The sequence below is a fragment of the Electrophorus electricus genome, chromosome 8 (assembly GCF_041902795.1).
Source record: "Electrophorus electricus isolate QZ-2024a chromosome 8, ASM4190279v1, whole genome shotgun sequence".
Classification (NCBI taxonomy): Eukaryota; Metazoa; Chordata; class Actinopteri; order Gymnotiformes; family Gymnotidae; genus Electrophorus; species Electrophorus electricus.
In genome coordinates, this window is record NC_137504.1 from 22,662,184 (window position 1) to 22,682,367 (window position 20,184).

At 48.4% G+C, this 20,184-nt stretch overlaps 3 protein-coding genes across 8 annotated transcripts in view; 2 read left to right on the plus strand and 1 right to left on the minus strand.

Moving 5' to 3' along the window:
* Positions 1-774: 774 nt before the first annotated feature.
* Positions 775-17,099, plus strand: ankfy1 (ankyrin repeat and FYVE domain containing 1). 2 transcript variants are annotated; one of them, XM_035526976.2, is made up of 25 exons: positions 775-808; positions 2,953-3,157; positions 3,553-3,671; positions 3,842-3,977; positions 4,345-4,468; positions 8,865-9,014; positions 9,412-9,577; positions 9,693-9,897; positions 9,978-10,046; positions 10,188-10,387; positions 10,509-10,606; positions 10,745-10,955; positions 11,077-11,175; positions 11,295-11,448; positions 11,572-11,740; positions 11,836-11,954; positions 12,524-12,680; positions 12,997-13,197; positions 13,492-13,668; positions 14,139-14,286; positions 14,414-14,504; positions 14,658-14,782; positions 15,008-15,154; positions 15,298-15,388; positions 15,509-17,099. In XM_035526976.2, exons 1-25 carry the CDS (start codon positions 799-801, stop codon positions 15,639-15,641), a joined length of 3,504 nt encoding a protein of 1,167 aa, XP_035382869.1. In that variant the 5' UTR covers positions 775-798; the 3' UTR covers positions 15,642-17,099. The 2 variants fall into 2 exon arrangements, with proteins under 2 accessions (XP_035382869.1, XP_035382870.1); XM_035526977.2 differs by lacking the exon at positions 775-808 and adding an exon at positions 817-2,513.
* Positions 17,100-17,234: 135 nt separating this feature from the next.
* cyb5d2 (cytochrome b5 domain containing 2) lies at positions 17,235-19,132 on the minus strand. Its single transcript, XM_026998432.3, has 4 exons — positions 18,738-19,132; positions 18,141-18,281; positions 17,687-17,873; positions 17,235-17,584 (listed from the first exon to the last, which is right to left on the minus strand). Exons 1-4 carry the CDS (start codon positions 18,994-18,996, stop codon positions 17,407-17,409), a joined length of 765 nt encoding a protein of 254 aa, XP_026854233.2. The 5' UTR covers positions 18,997-19,132; the 3' UTR covers positions 17,235-17,406.
* A 165-nt stretch (positions 19,133-19,297) lies between these two features.
* zzef1 (zinc finger, ZZ-type with EF hand domain 1) overlaps positions 19,298-20,184 on the plus strand; it is a 34,919-nt gene continuing 34,032 nt past the window's right edge. For all 5 annotated transcript variants that reach the window (XM_035526974.2, XM_035526975.2, XM_081719563.1 and 2 more), the window contains exon 1: positions 19,298-19,961. In XM_035526974.2, coding sequence (XP_035382867.1) covers positions 19,539-19,961 — 423 coding nt within the window. In that variant the 5' untranslated portion in view covers positions 19,298-19,538. The remainder of the gene's footprint in view (positions 19,962-20,184) is intronic.

Genomic DNA, 20,184 nt, shown 5'->3' on the forward strand with positions numbered 1-20,184 from the left:
CACTGTAAAGGTACATGGAAGAAACAGCATCAGATACTAAAAATATTAATGTAATATAAACGTGCAGTGCGTTATGAATGTGTAAAGATCAATATAAGCGATGTTACTGTATCACTATAAACTTAATGTTAATACACAACGTCTGAGCAGTCTCCTCGTGATTACATAAAAAAAATCTTTAACGACCGTAGACGTGTTTACCTGATTGCCGGTTGTCCGTTACTGATACTTTTTACCGTGGTCTTAGAAAATGACGTAATGACCATTAGATTCAGGATGTTTTTTTTTGTGGTTGTCTTTTAATCATGGAAGATGAATTAGCCATGAAAATGTTATATTGATTTCTCTGTCCTCTGTCTTGAATGAAATATTCCATTACGCACTCAGTATTTGTTTCTGTCATAAAGAAAATCAAGTGGTGGCAGGTTCCGTGGTGCTCCATGGATTTTAGTTTGAAGCGTTCACATAACAGCGGTAACCTGACCTTAATATGGTTAGTAAAAGCTGTTTTCCGACAATATCCCATATATCATTCTTATGGCTACCTGCAGGTAGTGTCTGCAGTGCATGGCCTATATTTATATGCATTAAAAAAATTATGCTGTACTTCTTTGTTTAAAATCAATTTATATCCATGACGTTTCCAATGATTAAGTGTTCTTGCCAATAATATTTGTCGGTGTTACAGGTTTGACTCCACAGAAAATTCTATGCTGATTAAATATCTCGCTCCTCCCAAACTCATCCTAACGTTTCTCCATCCTCTCGCGATAGGACACGACCAGCCACGGATCCAACATGGCGGACGGTATGAAAATGATTACTTGCATATTTTCACGCCCTTTCTGTTTTAGATGTTGAACGAATTACCTGTTGGCATGGACAAGCATGTCTGTACATGCATTTGCGTAAGGTTTTGAGTTAAATTAACATATATATTTATCATCGCAATGACCAGTTTAATTATTGCGTCTTATTTTCTCCAAGACTGCTAGCTAGCGAGGATGGCTATCCATGTAGCGTTAGCACAGCTAACTGGACTCTCTGCAAGTAAAGTGGTGGGCTGGGCGGTGGTTGTGGTAAATTGGCCGGGTGGTTGTAGAAACCAGAATAAAATGCAGAATAAAAAACCGGGATTTTTCGAGAAATTTGTCGTAATTGGCTGGTTTGTTCAGACTCTAAAAAGCAGTATGAGTTCACGTTAAATTGGGCTAGAATCAACAATTGTTTTCAGAGAACATAACGGTACTCGGTCTCCATGTTTATTCGCCATTTATTCGGTGTGGGATAAGACCTTAATTTCTGGCCACCGTGATACCACGGATTACCTTGCGCTGTATTACATTTCAGGCACATTAGAAATGCGCTGAAGCTCGAAGAGCACGTTTAAAACGCCGGAATGGTGTCTGGATTACCGTACGTGATCCGATCATGCGAGGAGTGCGTGGGCGCAGTTCTTTAATGCATTTAGACTTGTTATTAATGTAAATGTTATATAAAAAGACGTGGTGCAGCTAACGGCTACTTTTGATTAGCCTCCAATAAAATGTGCGTTGTATTGTATCTGTGTGGCCCAGATATTGCGGTTTCTTTTATCTGAACCTACGTGTCCAGCCAGATCTGTTGACAATCACGCAAAGCCTCTTTAATGGTTCAATTTTATTCAATATAACCGCTTTATGGTCTTGGAGAATACTTGAAATGACGTTTCATACGCATAGGGAAAATTAACCAACACATTCAACCGTAACTAAGTAAATTGGCATACTTAAAAGTGAACGTTTGAATATTTATGACTTCTAAATTATAGTTTGTTTTTTTCATTATACGTTGCTCAGGATGTGTTGATTGCATAATCAGGTCATTGTGCACTGCAGGCTGCCATGCCTTTAAAATGCTTTATAGTGCCTAATGATCTCCCAAGGAACAAGTCTGTTAACTGCATTTCTTACAGGGCAAAACTAAAACAAAATATAAAAAACCAATCTGTTGTTTTGACAGTCTTAATGGATTGTTGATACTAGTGGTTAGAGCCTATTACACTGTAATTATAATGGATATAATGGTGTGTTATGTTCCCCCTTTCCCTAATGCTAAGTTTCTTGTTTTTTGTTTCATACCATTTGTCATTGTGTTTGTAGACCAAGTCAGGTGGTTAGGGCCAGGGCAGGGCAAAGGTGAAGTGTCTCCTCAGCATTCTGCGGAATAACTAACGCACACAGACACACTGGCACAAATGAGGAAGGAAGCGGCGGGAGGTGCAGAGTTTGCACTAAGCAGTGAAATCCCAAGTCTTCTCGCGTATGGGAAGCAGTCACATACAGGATGCTGCCGTCGTGCCATGTTATTTTTTCCTTTCTTTTTTTGAATGTGCCACTAAAGGCATGTACATGTATGTATGTATGTATGTAGGCAAGATCGACACAGACTGAAATGTTGTTTCAGCGTTCACAGACTTTACAGACTGAAAGGGGAAAGCTGTTAAGACTTACCCATGAATCCTGGGACGTAAGGTGTGTTCTGCCGCATTCCTGTGTCTTAATCGTGTTTGGGAAACGCAGTCACAGCAACATGTCAGAATCAAATGTAATTGCCCATTAGGTCTCGCAGATAGTGTGTCTGTGCTCAGGAAGTAGTTTCCATCCAGGCTGTTGAGTTGTAGTTTTTCTCTTATCTTGGTCTGTCCCTGTTTTGTTCTCTCTCTCTCTATTGTTGACATTTCTTCTACACCTCTGTGCATGTGTATGTGCACGCATGTGTGTGCATACACACCTTACCCTATTTCTGGCCTTTGTTACTTTTTTTTTTCTTTCTCTTTGGTTTTCCTTTTGCATCCTGTCAGGTGTTGTCACCCTCTGCCTCTTTCCCCCTGTCTGTTTACCACCCATCTCACTACCGATGGTTAACCCCTTTCACTTGCCCCCCCCACCCCCCCCCGTTCCCACTCCACAGAGGAGGTGCAGAAGCTGCAGAAGCACCTGTCCCTGCTCCGGCAGGAGTACGTCAAGATGCAGCACAAGCTGGTGGAGACGGAGAGGAGGTGCTCGGTGCTGGCCGCCCAGGCCTCCGGTCGAGGCTCACCCTCCCAGTCCGGCGACTCCTTCATCAGCCGCTTGCTGACCATCGTGGCCGACCTCTACCGGCAAGAACAGTACAGGTGGGCGCTGGTAGTTGTAGTCGTAATATTTACATAAGAATCGAGTACGATTTAAGGAACAACAGTTGATGCAAAGGACCAGTGTTGAGGCCGAGACTGAAAAATAAGGCTCCGATGTTCTTTCCACGACTGTGAGCTGCATTGTCGAGGCCCAGGGTAAACGGCTTCAAGCTTTTCGTGCGTCCGAGCTGGTTCTTTTAGCTTTACACCTCGTGAGAATTTAGGGAAAATGTTGAACTTGGTGCAGCCCCTGTTTTGAAGTGTGACCTGAGGTAGAGCCTCGAGCTCGTTTTTTGAATGGCTTTCAAAAAGTTCTATCAGCTTCACTGTTTCACAAATGCGGCCTTGCGTGAGTGGTGAACCCACACGTCTTGAATTGTGGTTCAATGTTGCAGCGACCTAAAGGTGAAGATCGGGCAGGAGTGGCTCAGTGCGCACAAGTTTGTGCTGGCAGCCCGCAGTGACATCTGGAGCCTGGCCAACCTAGCCTCCATCTCCGAGCTGGACCTATCAGGTGAGTGGGCGGCGTGCTTCTGTGCATTTCGAATATGGCAGTAACGTAGCCATTTAGCCCACACGGAGCGAGAGGGCATTGCGTTCGACAATGAAACGCGTTGAAAGCCATCTCTCTGGCTGAGTGCTTGTTCTCTGTCCTCTGTCCCTGACCGACGGCCGTGCCCTCAGAGGCCAAGCCAGAGGTCGCCATGGCGATGCTGCGCTGGGCCTACACAGACGAGCTGGAGCTGTGCGAAGATGATGCCTTTCTCATTGACCTTATGAAGTTGGCAAACCGATTCCAGCTCCACCTCCTGCGAGAGAGGTGGGCGGCAGGGGGTGGGGGCCATGGCCAGGCAGGTGGCACAGGGAGCAGGGTCAGGTGCAAGCAGTTGATTGAGGAGACGGGGCGAGGGCCAGGGGGACGACTCGCAGTCCGCAGCTTTGCCTGGAGAACCTCCTGCTGTATCGAGGAAGCTGTGTGTGTGCGTCTGTTCAGGAACAAGCACAATTTAGTCTTTTAGTGTCTCGTGTTACACGCTGAGTATCTAAAGCTGAGTAAATGAGAAAATACAGTCAAATACATCAGAGCAGAACATGGTGCTCTCTTTAAATGACTACCAGCCGACCGCTGTCCAAGATACGTCTTTCTCTCTTGGCTTTTAAGAGCGTATTTTCCTCCCTGCATGTAGATGTGAGAAGGGAGTGATGTCCTCGGTGAACGTGAGGAACTGCATCAGGTTCTACCAGACGGCCGAAGAGCTGGACGCCACCACGCTGATGAATTACTGTGGAGAAATCATCGCCAGCCATTGGGTGAGTCAGTCTTCAGCTCTCGCTCCTCAGCGCCGCTGTGTCTCCCTGCCTTCTGCATGTTCAGGCTTTATCTCTGTGCACTGTAAACCCTCTGCTCTAGGGAGATTGTGTTCACTGTTCAAGTGACCTTAAGATTGCCCTTGTTTAATATCCTGATGAAGTTGGTTTTTTTTTTTTTTGGTTTTTTTTTTTTACATTTACGGCATTCAGCAGATGCTCTTACCCAGAGAGACTTACAAAAGAACTTTATCATCTACTCAAAGACTGTGTCCTAGTCAGTACAGTAGGTTAGAGTCAAAGATAAAGTTGAACTAGAATACTCCTGAAATACAAAAATAAATGCTTTTTAAACCCTCTATCCAAGTTGGGGTATTTACAATGTTTGCAGTTGGATTCTTTTGGGGAGCAAATATGCTGATTGTATTTTTCTTCACATTTATAAAGAAGCTGCAGTCAGTTGACCCATTTCTTTGGTAGTGTGTACAGGGGCTCAGGGCGCAGGCCTTTTTCATCATTAAGCCAGCTTGTGCACATACTATGCAGGGTCTGTCAACAAGAGCTTCGTAATTTCTAAATTAGGATATTTAAGACACCCATCTGGGCAAGATGTTCATACAGTGCCACCAAGTAGTATTCAACCCCCTGCAGATTTAGCAAATTCAACAAGTTGCAAATGATTGAGTCTTCAAACTTTGAACAAGAGTAGCATTAATTAACAGATGCCTAAATATTACAAACAAAAAGTACAAGTTGCTCAATTAAATTATAATACATTTTAAACATAAAAATTAGGGTCAATTATTACTCAACCCCTAGGTTTAATATTTTGTGGAATAACCCTTGTTTGCAATTACAGCTATTTAACGTTTTTAGACCTGATCAGGCCGGCACAGGTCTCTGGAGTAATCTTGGCCCGCTCCTCCATGCAGATCTTCTCCAAGTTGTCTAGGTTCTTTGGGCATCTCTTGTGGACTTTGACCTTGAGCTCCTTCCACAAGTTTTCAGTTGCGTTAAGGTCACGAGACTGACTAGGCCACTGCAACACTGATCTTTTCCCTCTTAAACCAGGCCTTGGTTTTCTTGGCCGTGTGCTTGGGGACGTTGTCCTGTTGGAAGATGAAATGATAACCCATCTTAAGATCCATGATGGAGGAGCGGAGGTTTTTGGCCAAAATCGCCAGGTAGGCTGTTCTATCCATCTTCCCGTGGATGCGGACCAGATGACCGGGCCCCTTGGCCGAGGAGCAGCCCCACAGCATGTTGTTGCCAGCACCATGCTTGACTGTAGGGATGGTATTCTTGGGGTCATATGCAGTGCCATCCTCTCGCCAAACGCCCCGGGTGTGGTTGGCACCAAAGACCTCAATCTTGGTCTCCTCAGACCAGAGAACCTTGAACCAGTCTGCCTCAGAGTCCACCAAGTGATCATGAGCAAACTTTAGACAGGCCTTGACATGACGCTTTGAAAGTAAAGGTACCTAACGGGCTCGCCTGGAACGGAGACCATTGCAGTGGAGTACGTTACTTATGGTATTTATTGAAACCAATGTCCCCACCGCCATGAGATATATTCTCCAGAGCTCCCTCCTTGTTGTCCATGAGTCAGCCTTGACCGTTCGGACAAGCCTGGCCTCAGCACGGGAAGACACTTTGAAAGGCTGTCCAGGCCGTGGAAGGTTAACAGTAGTTCCATAAGCCTTCCACTTCCGGATGATGCTTCCAACGGTGGAGACCGGTAGGCTCAGCTCCTTGGAAAGGATTTTGTACCCCAGCTTTGTGACCCTCCACAACTTTGTTTCTGATGGCCTTGGAATGCTCTTTAGTCTTTCCCATGTTGACCATATATGAGTGTTGTTCACTTGTTTGGGGAGGGGCTTTTATAGTCAGAAAAGGCAGGAAAACACAGAAAATTAATCCAAGCATGTGAAGCTCATTGTTCTTAATACCTCATCTTCTTAATACTTGAGGGAACTACTTCTTAATACTTGAGGGAACCAAACAGAATTCTGGTGGTTTGAGGGGTTGAATAATAATTGGCGCTCTGGTAAACTGCCAAAAAAAAACAAAAAACCCCGGAGAAATAGAATCGATCATAGGTTCAAATCCTTACTCCAAATACACGGGATGTATGTATCAAGATTAATACAATGCTGAATACCGTACCCTCAGCCTTTAATACCATGCTGAATACCTTTCCCTCAGCCATTAATACCATGCTGAATACTGTACCCTCAGCCATTAATACCATGCTGAATACCGTTCCCTCAGCCATTAATACCATGCTGAATACCGTTCCCTCAGCCATTAATACCATGCTGAACACCGTTCCCCCAGCCATTAATACCATGCTGAACACCGTTCCCCCAGCCATTAATACCATGCTGAATACCGTTCCCTCAGCCGTTTAATACCATGCTGAATACCGTTCCCTCAGCCATTTAATACCATGCTGAATACCGTTCCCTCAGCCATTTAATACCATGCTGAATACCGTTCCCTCAGCCATTTAATACCATGCTGAATACCGTTCCCTCAGCCATTTAATACCATGCTGAATACCGTTCCCTCAGCCATTTAATACCATGCTGAATACCGTTCCCTCAGCCATTTAATACCATGCTGAATACCGTTCCCTCAGCCATTTAATACCATGCTGAATACCGTTCCCTCAGCCATTTAATACCATGCTGAATACCGTTCCCTCAGCCATTTAATACCATGCTGAACACCGTTCCCTCAGCCATTTGAATCCACACTGGGATTCACTCTGCCATTAATGGATATTAATCATCCAACGATTTTGTGTCTTTAATAATATCACTTATAGTGAAAAGTGAGTTTCTTTAAACTTCATATCATTGTTGCTGGTTCTATCATATGGTAGCATGTCTTCTGCATAAAGAGATGATTTATGAGCTTTTATTTATTTCAGTTCCATTTATGTTATCGTCATCGCTAATGAGCTGTGCTAATGGTTCAATACTAAAAGTGTACAGGAGGTGTGAGAGAGAGCAACCCTTAATGTAAATCTCTGTGGTCTATACCCTGTGGAGCTGAGCAGTGTTTGTATTTGGGTGTGGGTGTATCCAATTTATGAAATTGGGTCAAAATGCAAACTTTTAACTTTTTAAAATTTTTAGTGCTTAAAATAAGTATTTCTATGCTTCATGATCAAATGCCTTTTTGGCATCTAACGATGTGATTATTGTTGTCTTCCCATGCCAATTTAAGTAATCTGATATTTTTCAATAGTATCTTCCTGCATTCTGTAGTGATATTGGCCTATGGAATTGGTATTCAGTAGTGATATTGGCCTATGGAATTGGTATTCAGTAGTGATATTGGCCTATGGAATTGGTATTCAGTAGTGATATTGGCCTATGGAATTGGTATTCAGTAGTGATATTGGCCTATGGGATTGGTATTCAGTAGTGATATTGGCCTATGGGATTGGTATTCAGTGGCGTCTTTACCTTCTTTATGCATTACCACTGTGCTTGCTTCTCTCCAGGAGGTGGGCATAACCTTTGACTAAAATGCACACGTCTTTTAAAGGTTTTGTAAAACTCATGAATAAGTCCATCCGGTCCTGAACTTTTATTGTTTTTCAGATTGGAGATTACCTGCTTAATTTCCCATTCCTCTATTGATTCATCTACTTCTTTATTCAGTGGACCTCTTAATTTTGTCAATTTTCCATCTTTCAGGAACATTACACATTTTACATCCTCAGAGCGAGTATTTGAGTTATTACATAGGCATTTGAAAGACTGCGAAAGTTGCTTCTTGGCTTTGTGTTTCTACTAGCCAGGACTGTGTTTCTAACAGCTCCGTTTTGGTTTATTGCCAGCACAATCATTATCCTTTCACTAAACATCTCGTAGATTTTCCTTTTAAATCCGCTCATGGCTGTGCTCTGTTCTTTGTGTGAGACGGTGGCCCACAGTACCAACCCCTCCTACGATGAAGCCTCTGTCCCAGATCTGTCCTTGATACCCAGGACCGTTTTATGACCCCCCACCCCACCCCCCACCCCCAAATCTCCATGAGGACAACCTCACCAATCATCAAGGTGACATCCGAGATCTGGGCACGTCAGCAGACGGAGTCATTAGCTGCACCAGCTGCTGTTGCACGACAGCCACTTCCTGCGCGCTGCCTCTTGCTCTGTTGATTTAAGTTTAATCACCCAGACCTTGGGATTTGGGGGTGGGAGGGGACCAGCCACACAGAGCGAAGAGTGACAGCGGAGTAGATGAATCTATTTTAGAACGATGCATCCGGACGTGTGAGGGCAAACCGTCTCATACGTTACGTGTGCGGCCCTCACAGCTCTGTACACCCTACGGTAAACTGAACATGTCGTCACCCTCCAACTCCCTCCTCTGTGTGGCAGGACGACCTGAGGAAGGAGGACTTCAGCACCATGAGCGCCCAGCTGTTGTACAAGATGATCAAATCAAAGACGGAGTTCCCCCTCCACAAAGCCATCAAGGTGGAGCGGGAGGATGTGGTCTTCCTCTACCTTATAGAGATGGATGCTCAGGTACACACGCACACAGAACAGATTAAGACCGCCGCCAAGGTCCTTCATATTCCTGCGTACAGTTTCTAGTGTTTGCTCAGTGTTTGGAGAATCTCATGAATATGAATGTGGAAAAATTAAGAATGTATGATATGTATATGAATTAATGAGGTTATGAATATGTATGGAATGAAGGTGAGACTGTGTCTCCTGTTGTTTTCAGGGAGCTCTTTTGATGTATTTGGTCAATCTTTTTTTTGGGGGGGGGGTTAACAGAGCTATAAAACCACATTTCTGGTGATGAGAAACTTTGTCCTTTGCCTTCAAACTCGACAGCCTAAAGTACAGGAGAAGAATTAAATGCAGGTGAAACCAAATCGGAGTAACGTGTAAAATGACATCTCCCGGGCTCTCTCAGTTACCAGGGAAGCTGAACGAGTTGGACAATAACGGGGACCTGGCCCTGGACCTGGCCCTGTCGAGGAAGCTGGAAAGTATCGCCACCACGCTGGTAAACAACAAAGCAGATGTAGACATGGTGGACCAGAGTGGCTGGAGCCTCCTGCACAAGGCCATCCAGAGAGGTACGAATGCCGAACACTTCCTCCTTCTCTAGTCTGTCGTGCCTCTGAATCGCGACTGCCGTAGTTGCGATGACGTAAATGATGATCTTCGTCGCATGCGAACGTTCCGCTCCAGGAGACGAGTTCGCCTCCACCTTCCTGATCCGACACTCGGCCCAGGTCAACGCGGCCACCGTGGGTGCCGTGGAGACGCCCCTGCACCTCGTCTGCTCCTTCAGCCCCAAGAAACACAGCGGCACCGTGATGAGTGGCATGGCCCGCATTGCCGAGGCCCTGCTTCACACCGGCGCCAACCCTAACATGCAGAACAGCAGGGGACGGTGGGTAACGTAGTTCCAATTCCGACGTGTAATTGATCTCTTTCCTGAAATGACTCTTTGCTTTATTTCCTGGCCTTCAGGACGCCGTTGCATGAAGCGGTGGTGTCAGGAAATGATCCGGTCTTCAACCAGCTCCTGCAGTGCAAACAGTGAGCGCCTGCTTTTTTTTCTTCTTTTTTTTTTTACCGGATCGCCGAATCCATGTCTAATCCCGCTTACTTCATACACAAACGACAAAATAGCCCGTGCCGTTTTTACTTCCTGTCCTGACCCACCCCCTTCCTGCTCAGGCTGGACCTGGAGCTCAAGGACCATGAGGGGAGCACAGCCCTGTGGCTGGCCCTTCAGTATATCACAGTGGCTTCCAAAACGTCCGTAAACCCCTTCGAGGACGATGTGCCCGTGGTCAACGGCACCTCATTTGACGAGAATAGCTTTGCGTCGCGGCTCATTCAGAGGGGGAGTGACCCGGACAGTCCAGATGTCTCAGGTAGGGAGAACATATAGTTTTCCAGAGCCTATGGCATAATGGCTTTGGCATGAAGAACCGAATGTGGGCAAAACCATGGTGTTCGTGGTGAGCCTTTTAACTGGTGGGCCTTTTGCTTTAGGAAACTGCCTCATGCAGAGGGCAGCCCTCGCGGGCAGCGAAGCAGCCGCCATCTTCCTGGCCACCCACGGGGCGAAGGTCAATCACGCCAACAAATGGGTGAGTGTTTTCCGAGGACGCCTCCCGCCTCTGATGGCAAATTTATGTCGTCTGTGAGATTTGGCACTGCATTAGCGATACTTAAGCTACCCACGTGCACCTCTCGTTGTCTCCGTGCGTTTGTCCGCGGGAGCGCAGGGCGAGACTCCACTCCACACGGCCTGCCGCTGCGGCCTGGCCACTCTGACAGCAGAGCTCCTGCAGCAGGGCGCCAACCCCAACCTGCAGACCCAGAGCGCCCCGCCCGACAGCGGGGAGTGCGGCCCAGGCGTGTCCTCGCAGAGCCCCCTGCACATGGCCATCGCCCACAACCACCCCGACGTGGTGTCTGTCATACTGGAGCAGAAGGGTAGGGACTGGTGGACTGGAGGTTGCCCAGTAACACCTCGCAGAAGTGCCCGCGCGTTGCGTGAGCCGCTGCCCCGTGAGACGCTAAGCTGTCCGTTCTTGACCTTTCTTTTCGCCCTCAGCCAATGCCCTCCATGCCACCAACAACCTGCAGATCATCCCAGACTTCAGCCTCAAAGACTCCATGGACCAGACTGTGCTCGGCCTTGCGCTCTGGACAGGTACTCGAGAGCAGGGCCCGCCAGCTGTAGCTTGCTTAGCGTTCCTTGTAGGGTAACGGCAGGGTACACTCGTACTATTACTGCGGCGGCAATGACCAAACGCTTGTGTGGGTTGCCAGGAATGCACATCATCGCCGCCCAGCTCCTGGGGTCCGGCGCGGCCATTAACGACACCATGTCGGACGGCCAGACTCTCCTGCACATGGCCATCAAGAGGCAGGACAGCAAGAGCGCCCTCTTCCTGCTGGAGCACCAGGCGGACATCAACGTCAGGTACACGCCTCGGGCGTTCTCCTCCTTTCGTGGAGGGCGTTGGGCATCGTCTTTCCCAACCGCTGCCAGCTCTAGCCAGTTCCCCCCCCCCCCCCCCCCTTTAAAGGTGCCCTCCTCCCCCAGGACACAGGAAGGCCAGACTGCCCTGCAGCTGGCCATCAGCAACCAGCTCCCCCTGGTGGTGGATGCTATCTGCACACGCGGAGCAGACATGTCAGTGGTGGACGAGAAGGGAGACCCTCCCCTGTGGCTCGCCCTGGAGAACGGCCTGGAGGACATCGCCTCCACGCTGGTGAGCAGAGCGACGCTGGTGTTTTGTCTCTGTTTGTGTCTGATACGATACGCATGTCTCCTAAACGTTTCGCCCGTAACCTCGGCGGCCGGCAGGTCCGGCACGGATGCGACGCGACGTGCTGGAGCACGGGCCCCGGGGGCTGCCAGCAGACGCTGCTGCACAGAGCCATCGACGAGAACAACGAGGTCTCCTCCTGCTTCCTCATCCGCAGGTGCGCACCTGGGCCCCTCTGCTCATTCCCGCAGTGTGTGCTGGGGGCTCTCCCTCACATAAGGACACACACACACACACACACACACACACACACACACACACACACACACACACACACACACACACACACACACACACACACACACACACACACACACACACACTCCCCTCTTGAGGCTGAAAGTTCTTTTAACCTGGAAGCTGCAGCACGGTTGTGCAGCATAGTTCAGCATAGGTAGTAGTTTGTTGGGACAGTGGCGTACACACAGACCCGTTGATATCGCTCTCGCGCGCGTAGTCCGAGGAGCAGTGGTCTGTTTCTCTTTTTCCATGGTTCCATCAAGACTTGCTAAACCCAGAGATACGAAGTAATCTTAAGCCCAGTAGCTCTAACATTACATCACAGCCTGAGCCCCTGGGACAACAGAAGAAACAGATAGGCCAACAGGATTTACTTATAGTATGTATATTTGTCTCTGTGTGTGTGTGTGTGTGTGTGTGTGTGTGTGTGTGTGTGTGTGTGTGTGCGCGCGCGCGCGCGTGCGCCTGTATGTGTTTCGCTCTCAGTGGCTGCGATGTGAACAGCCCACGGAGGCCAGGGCCCAATGGGGAGGGTGACGAGGAGGCGCGGGATGGCCAGAGCCCCCTGCACCTGGCCTCCTGCTGGGGCCTGGAGGATACGGTGCAGTGCCTCTTGGAGTTTGGCGCCAACGTCAATGCGCAGGTCTGAAAATTCCTTTGAGGTTGTTTGGTTCTGTTGTTGCCTCTAAGGTGATCTGAAGGCTGACTGTGGCAGAGGTGGACAGTTCAGTTTCAGAAAGCAAAATAAAAGTCCTCCTCAGTATGTAAAATTAATTTGTGAATTATAGGAACTCAAAGAAAGACTTTTTTTTTTTTAAACCTGAACTACACTTCTGACCACTGGCAACCACATTAATGACACAGTTTCTTGGTAGTACCAGTTTTCACATCACTGCTTTGTCACCGAGGACGTAGATAGATAACAGAGGAGAGCGCGCGCTTATGTCTGTGATCCGCAGGACTCGGAGGGGCGTGCCCCCATCCACGTGGCCATCAGCAACCAGCACGGCATCATCATCCAGCTGCTGATCTCCCACCCAGACATCCGGCTGAGCCTGCGAGATCGGCAGGGCTCCACGCCATTCGCCTGCGCCATGACCCACAAGAACAACAAAGCAGCTGAGGCCATCCTGAAGAGGGAGCCTGGCGCTGCCGAGCAGGTGGGGGCAGGGGTGCAGGGGTCGGGGTCACCCAGCCGGCCCGCAGGGGTCGGGGTCACCCAGCCGGCCCGCAGGGGTCGGGGTCACCCAGCCGGCCCGCACCTTTGCCGTCTCCCGACCCCTAGCATGGCCATTTTCAGGAATTCAGCGATTCTCAGCTCTTTTGATTGCTCCGTTATCGGACCAGGAGAGAGCAGTAGACAGTCTCAGTCGAGGGAACGCGTCTGTCGCTTCCTTCTCCCTCCCCTCCGATACCCCTTGACTGCATTCCCCCTCCCCCCACTTCCTCCTCAGGTGGACAACAAGGGGAGGAACTTCCTCCACGTGGCCGTACAGAGCTCAGACATCGAGAGCGTGCTCTTCCTCATCAGCGTGCAGGCCAACGTCAACTCACGGGTGCAGGACGCAGCCAAGCTCACCCCATTGCACCTTGCCGTGCAGGCCGGCTCCGAGATTATCGTCCGCAACCTGGTGAGGGGCAGGGCCACGGGCTAGGGGTGAGGCGGGGCAAGGGCGGAGGCAAGTACATGTACATGGAGAACTGGGGGGGGCCTCCAGCAATTTGTGGCATTATAATCTTCTTGAGGCCCATAATTCAGTTTGGTCTGGTTGAATTAATGCCACACCAGTTGCCTAGCTCTCAGATGGTGGTGGTTGTTTTGTCCCAGCAGTTACTCTGTGTTTTCACTTTTAAATCATGTCGCACATCCATTGAAGTGATTTTATAGTGGAAACGTGCCATTAAATCACAGTGCCTGTTTAAGGCTGTTCTCGCTCAGTTACCTGTGTGTGTAATTAAATTTCTTTGTGTAGTAGTAAGGCTTTGGGGCTACTACATATTCTTGTGGTCAGTTTATTGAATTGCAGCATGGTTGATGGGTATATACATGTGACTTTGTGTGTGTGTGTGTGTGTGTGTGTGTGTGTGTGTGTGTGTGTAGCTTTTGGCGGGCGCCAAAGTGAACGAGCTAACCAAACATCGTCAGACGGCGCTCCACCTGGCAGCACAGCAGGACCTGGCCACCATTTGCTCCGTGCTGCTGGAGAACGGCGTCGATTTCACCGCCGTCGACGAGAACGGCAACAACGGTACGCTAAATGAGCACTGCCAGAACCCGAACAAACGAACGCAGCCTCAGTCTGGAGTTGCAGCATTAGCCGCTGGGCTATGGGTATGCGTGACGTGTTTGTCTGTATGTCTCTGCCCTGGCCTTAGCCCTCCACCTGGCTGTGATGCATGGGCGTCTCAATAACGTGCGCACCCTCCTCACGGAGTCCAACATCGACGCGGAGGCCTACAATCTCAGGTAGGACTCCTGACCACATCCTGGAAGCTCGCCAAAGCTTGGACGCAGCCTTTAACTGTCCACCATCTAAGTCCCTTGTCGGACTCTCATTATCGGAGACATGCTGCTTGGTGTCGTGCTCTGACACTGTCGATGTCTCTTTTCCACCACCAGGGGCCAGTCTCCGATGCATGTGCTGGGGCAGTATGGGAAGGAGAATGCAGCAGCCATCTTTGAGCTCTTTTTGGAGTGCATGCCAGAGTATCCTCTGGACAAGCCAGACAACGACGGAAACACAGGTTAGACTGGCCTAGTTCACAATTTACAGTTAAATGTTCATATCTAATGTATATCCCACCCCCCCTCCCCCCGCCATTAATGTATAAAAATATGTTCTCTCAGTGTACTACATAAGTACTGCGGAGTAGAAATGTGGGTGTGAGGTTTGCCAAAAGTGTTGAGTTTGACATTTTGACACCTGACACATTTTTACATGACGTCCCTGTCCCCTCGGGCGCCCTTAGTCCTCCTGCTGGCATATATGAAGGGGAACGCTAACCTGTGTCGAGCCATCGTGAGGGCAGGCGCTCGCTTGGGTATCAACAACAACCAGGGCGTCAACATCTTCAACTACCAAGTGGCCACCAAACAGCTCCTCTTCCGGCTCCTCGGTAAGGAGATCCGCGCCTCTGAGTCAGGGTTTAAAGAAGATGCAAAGGTCTGGAGTGGTTTGCTGCAAAAAATGGAACCGTACGTGTGTAGAATTGTGCGTAGTGTGCGAGCGCATCTCAGACCCTTTCCTGCCATGTTGCAGATATGCTGTCCAAAGAGCCCCCGTGGTGCGACGGCTCCAACTGCTACGAGTGCACCGCCAAGTTTGGGGTGACCACGAGGAAGCACCACTGGTACGTGCCCTGCCGGGCCTTTGATCGAGTCTTCAAATACACAGAAAACCTTTAACACGTCGCATCCCCGAGTGCCCCCCCCCATTCATCCTCGTCTCCTCGCCCCGCCCCATTTTCCAGCCGCCACTGTGGCCGCCTGCTCTGCCATAAGTGCTCCATCAAAGAGATCCCCATCATCAAGTTCGACCTCAACAAGCCGGTCCGCGTGTGCGACATCTGCTTCGACGTGCTGACACTAGGCGGGGTGTCCTAACAGGCCAGCAGGGGGCGCCATGGGAGAGACAGGCGCCAGCCACGCCGGACAAGTTTGAGCGAGAGGGAGAGAGAGAGTGGGGCGAGAACAACGGAAAGAGGCTGGAGGTGAGAGCCCTCGGACTAACTGTACGGAGCGCAGCCATTACTACTGTCGCAGTCTTTTCTGGAAATAAAACAAAAACATCCATAAAAAACGCGTGTGTTCTAGTAACGTTACCAACGTCTAACCAAGGATCAAAGTCAGAGTAGTAAAATGCCATTGAAGTGGAATTTGTAGACTTCGCAGGTTTTTTGTACCCGTTTGACGGAAAAAGAGACGGTGGGTTTGGGGGCGGCGGGCATGCTCCGAGGAATTGGCCAACCGTAAACATGATCCGACAACGCCGATGAATCGTCGCTCACCATTTTCCCATAAATCGATCTGAGATTTAAACACAGATCGCTCGGTTGGGGAAATTCACTGCTGGGTGTAAAGAGATGTAAATGAGGAGGTGGAGTGTCCCTCTGCTGAGATGGTCTGAAGCCTTAATCATGCGGGCCTGGGTTTAGCGCTGTCTTAGTCAAGAACAATGCATTTATATACATTTACTGTTTTCTAAGACGTCTCGAGGTCTGAGGAAAGGCCAAGTGTCCTGCAGGACTCGGGTAAGACTGAGCACCTAGTTAACTCCGCGTCACCCGCATTTCAGATGGGAACCGGAACGTGTTACTTGTTCTGCCGCCCCGTGTGATTTAATCTCAGCTGTGTCAATGGATTGTGCCACAGAAAGATCTGCATATTAAACACTTTATTTTTATTATTCCATTAGCATTTTTATATTCATGAAACACTCGTGGCTGGCTAAGCCAAGTCTCATTTTCTAACCCAATCAAAACTAAATTTAAAAACTCTTTCCTATGAAGTCTTAGAAACAGAGGTTGTTTGAAGTATGGAAATTAACTACAATGCCCATGCACATGTAATTTTATCAGGTCCATGATTCAATTACTGATCACCAAAAAAATACATTCCATTTAATCTTCTTTGGCCTTTTAATGTCTTTGCGAGATGTCACCTTAAGTTGCTCTATAATTAAAAAAAAAAAATTCAGTTGCAACACTAAATTGTTGCACCATCAGTTTTTTTTTATATATACATATTTTGAAAAGAAAAGGTGACAAGGATTAGAAGGGGGTCAGTCTACAATGTGTTCTAGGTAATGTTAAATTGTACAGTTAATTGTATAATATTTTTGATCACTACAACTGTTTTGTACTTAGATGCAGATTGTGCTTTTTCTGTTTTTGTCAACGTGACAAACCTAAAATCTCACCTCTGTTCAATCCTTTATGCACACTGTATCGTATCTGTATGCTCAGATATCTAGCCTGTCGCTTCCTCTAGTATCCTTTTCAAGAAAGGGAGGACAACTTTACATTAAGGCCATCAGACAATTAAAAAAATCATTTAAACTCTGCTTGTCTTAATTCTCTTCAAGTGCTTACCTACAAATGCAAAGAATATTACTGGTTTTTGTTTAGTTTGTGTTTTTTCCTGATGGGTGAAAACAAAAAAAGGTTTTTAAAAAATGGACACATGGCAACTGAAAAATAATTTCATTATTATATATTATAAATAGATGATATGTAATAGACTTTATGCATACTTTGTACATGGTAAAACTAAAATAATGAATTTTTCCCAACATCATTTAAAATTGTCAGACTTAATCTGATCACTACTATAAGCTTAAGTTAGTAGCACTTCTGAACAAGATCCAGGCTTAATCTTGGCTAAGGAGGCAGGAATCCGCGTGGGGTGGGCAGTCCTTGTACTGCCGGAGGTGCGGGTTGTTCGAACGCGTCCGATCATCTAGTCGCACGCACACACAGCGTGTGCGCCCTGAGCCAGGTGAGAAGAGCATCCTAGGAACTCCAGTCCAGTCTCTGTGAACACCACCGCTGAGAAAAGAAGATCCCACCGCAGTCATCTCGGGCTTAAGCGTGAACCAGAGACGGTTTGTTTTCAGTAGCTTCACGCGGTAAAGCAGGGCGGGGCGTTACCTTTTCTCGGAGCACCAGACGCGCCCCCCCGCGGCAGAGCTCCATTCTGAGTTGCAGGCTGGGTAAACCCTGTTCTCCTCCTCAGCCTGGGCTTTCAGCTTCAACCCCTCAGTCAGGTGGGCCTCCGCCTGCTGCAGGGCCTCCGTCGGCTCCCCCCTCTCGGTGTAGAACCGGCCGATCAGCCTGCCTGCAGCACAGAGGAAGAAATGATGGACGCTGGTTTGGAGCGCAGAGGGGACGATGCATTTCAGTTCGTTTGGAAGCTTTCAGGCTGAGGTGTATAATATGGATTAGGTATGCAGCACAAGATTTGACGTGGATTTGAGTCAGAGAACAGGCACTGGGCAGACCTTAGAAGAGGTCTTGAACTTTTAAGGTACTATCTACGCATTATAGCCATGCAAGCCAAAGAACGGAGATAATAAACGTACACAGCTGTATGTATAGACATTACCCACTGGTGTGTACTCCTTCTCATAGAAAGTCAGCCAGTCATAGAGTGCCACTATTTGAGACGGAGACAGATCTGAGACGTCATCGGACAACCCTGCCTCAGAAAAGTCACCCGTCACAAAAGCCCTTGATGCATCTCTTCCTGGAAAAAAAAACACGCAAACACCTTGTATGTTTAAAAGAACCCGCACTCAGTACTAAATATGCCAAAAATGCTGTCTAGTGCACTTTGAAAGGCGCAATTTCACAGAAAGGAAGACTTGGGGCTACGAATAACAAGTATAAAGACTTCCTCATAACTACGTATTCGCTACCTATGTACACCTTTTCATTCAAGTTAGCAAGTTCATATTTGAAATGTCCCAGTGAACATCAACTAGGTTACACAAAGGATTTGCCATCATGACTCCGACATAACGCTAGCTAAGCTACTGCGGTTTTCAGTATAGAAGTGAACCACATGTGGCGGAGCTGTCACCTCGCCCATATTTCAGAGATTAGTGCGGAATATATTTCATCTAGGCGAATAAAAATCGCATAGTAGATAAATGCTATCCCCTTCATATTTAAGATGCAGCTTGTGACCTCGGTCTTTTACCTGAGAAGAAACGATAACCCCCATCCGGACCGTAATGCTTACGCCCCTTCTCGACATCAAACACCTGTCCTAAAATGGCAAGGTAAAGTCCTTTACTACTCCGGTTCCCGTTATACAGCGCCAGGACATCTTGGTGCAGCAGACCTGCGGTGGGCTGGAGCAGCCATGGCTTTAGCAGACAAGAGCCTACGGAAAACCACTCAGGGAGAGTCCATATAGCCAAGCCGAACGAAAGAAGGGCTACCAAATATTTAAACATCGTGTTAACAGTGTATTTACTGCATAACTGCGGTGAGGTAAATAATAATGTATAAAAAAAATTAAAAATAAAAAAAAACTTGAATATGTGAAAACGTTTCAGATGCTCCTTCCATAAACAACAGCTTACATCGTTGTACACTTCCGGGTGTGTGACAGCTTGTTAATGCGCATGTCTGGGAGGGTGTGCGCTAAGCGGGGGGGATATCACGTTGCTATAAAAATGGTTGGCCAGTACCTGGTATGGGCCATTTAGTTAATGCCCTCGCGGCTTTAAATCAGTCCGGAAAAGTTGCTTAATTAAATGAATTAAGTTGCTATATTAAATGAATTAAAAACAAGACAATAATACTGGAGGCAACCACGAGGGGGCGGGCGAGGGCGTTTCCTAGGGAATGTGACGTAACGGGCCTGTGAATCAATGCGGTGACAACGGAGGAACGCAGTAGCCGCCGAGCGATCCGGACTTGGCAAAACGGGTCACAAAACGAGCCGAACACGGCCTGAGAGGAAGAAGGAGTCGATCCTCAGCCACAGAGCATCATGGGGAACGCGGAGAGCGGCGGCGGCGGTGGCGGGGCTGGAAGTGGCGACGAGGAAGATGTGGAGACCGAGAGCCCGGGCTTCGCAGAAGGCAGCCCGGCCTCCGCGGCCACCGCCGCCGGCGCCGGCAGTGGCCGAGCCTCCGTCCCTGGAAGGAGCGGACGGGGAGCGGCTCACCCCCCGTTACCGAACTACGGACTGCCCTCCCCGGAGGCCCTGATGGAGCAGGTCAAACTGAGGGAGGCGGCGGCCCGCATGAGCGATTCGATGGTCGCCATTTCGGAGTCGGCCCTTGCCCGGAACGAGAGCGCCCTGGTGCGCTGGTTAGAGGAGCGCCTTGGCCGCGGAGAGGAGGCGGTGACTCTGGAGCAGTTTTGTGAAATGTTGGAAAGCAGGGACGCGCCACGGGAGGAGTGCGAGGAGGTACCTATAGCCCTGCGGCGACGTTTCAAATCTAAAAGTGACCAGAGGCAGGGCGCATAACGTCCAGCGGTTTGATCAGAGTCCTCAGCTTTAAATAAAACGTTTTCATTGAGTTGGAAATGACAGTTTATAGTGTTCGTCATGTCCGACTTTTTTTTTTTTAAACACTGACAGGTAGGCTGTTTAGTGACACCCTGTCCAACGCTGAAGTTCACGAAAGGCA

Coding starts and splice junctions, on each gene's coding strand:
- ankfy1 (XM_035526976.2), top strand. Junction 11,449..11,571: donor CAGGCGGACATCAACGTCAG/GTACACGCCTCG, acceptor CTCCTCCCCCAG/GACACAGGAAGGCCAGACTG. Junction 14,505..14,657: donor GCGGAGGCCTACAATCTCAG/GTAGGACTCCTG, acceptor TTCCACCACCAG/GGGCCAGTCTCCGATGCATG.
- cyb5d2 (XM_026998432.3), bottom strand. CDS start 18,996: ATGTTTAAATATTTGGTAGCCCTTCTTTCGTTCGGCTTGGCTATATGG. Junction 18,282..18,737: donor GGGTTATCGTTTCTTCTCAG/GTAAAAGACCGA, acceptor TTTTTTTTCCAG/GAAGAGATGCATCAAGGGCT. Junction 17,874..18,140: donor GAAGGAGTACACACCAGTGG/GTAATGTCTATA, acceptor TCTGTGCTGCAG/GCAGGCTGATCGGCCGGTTC.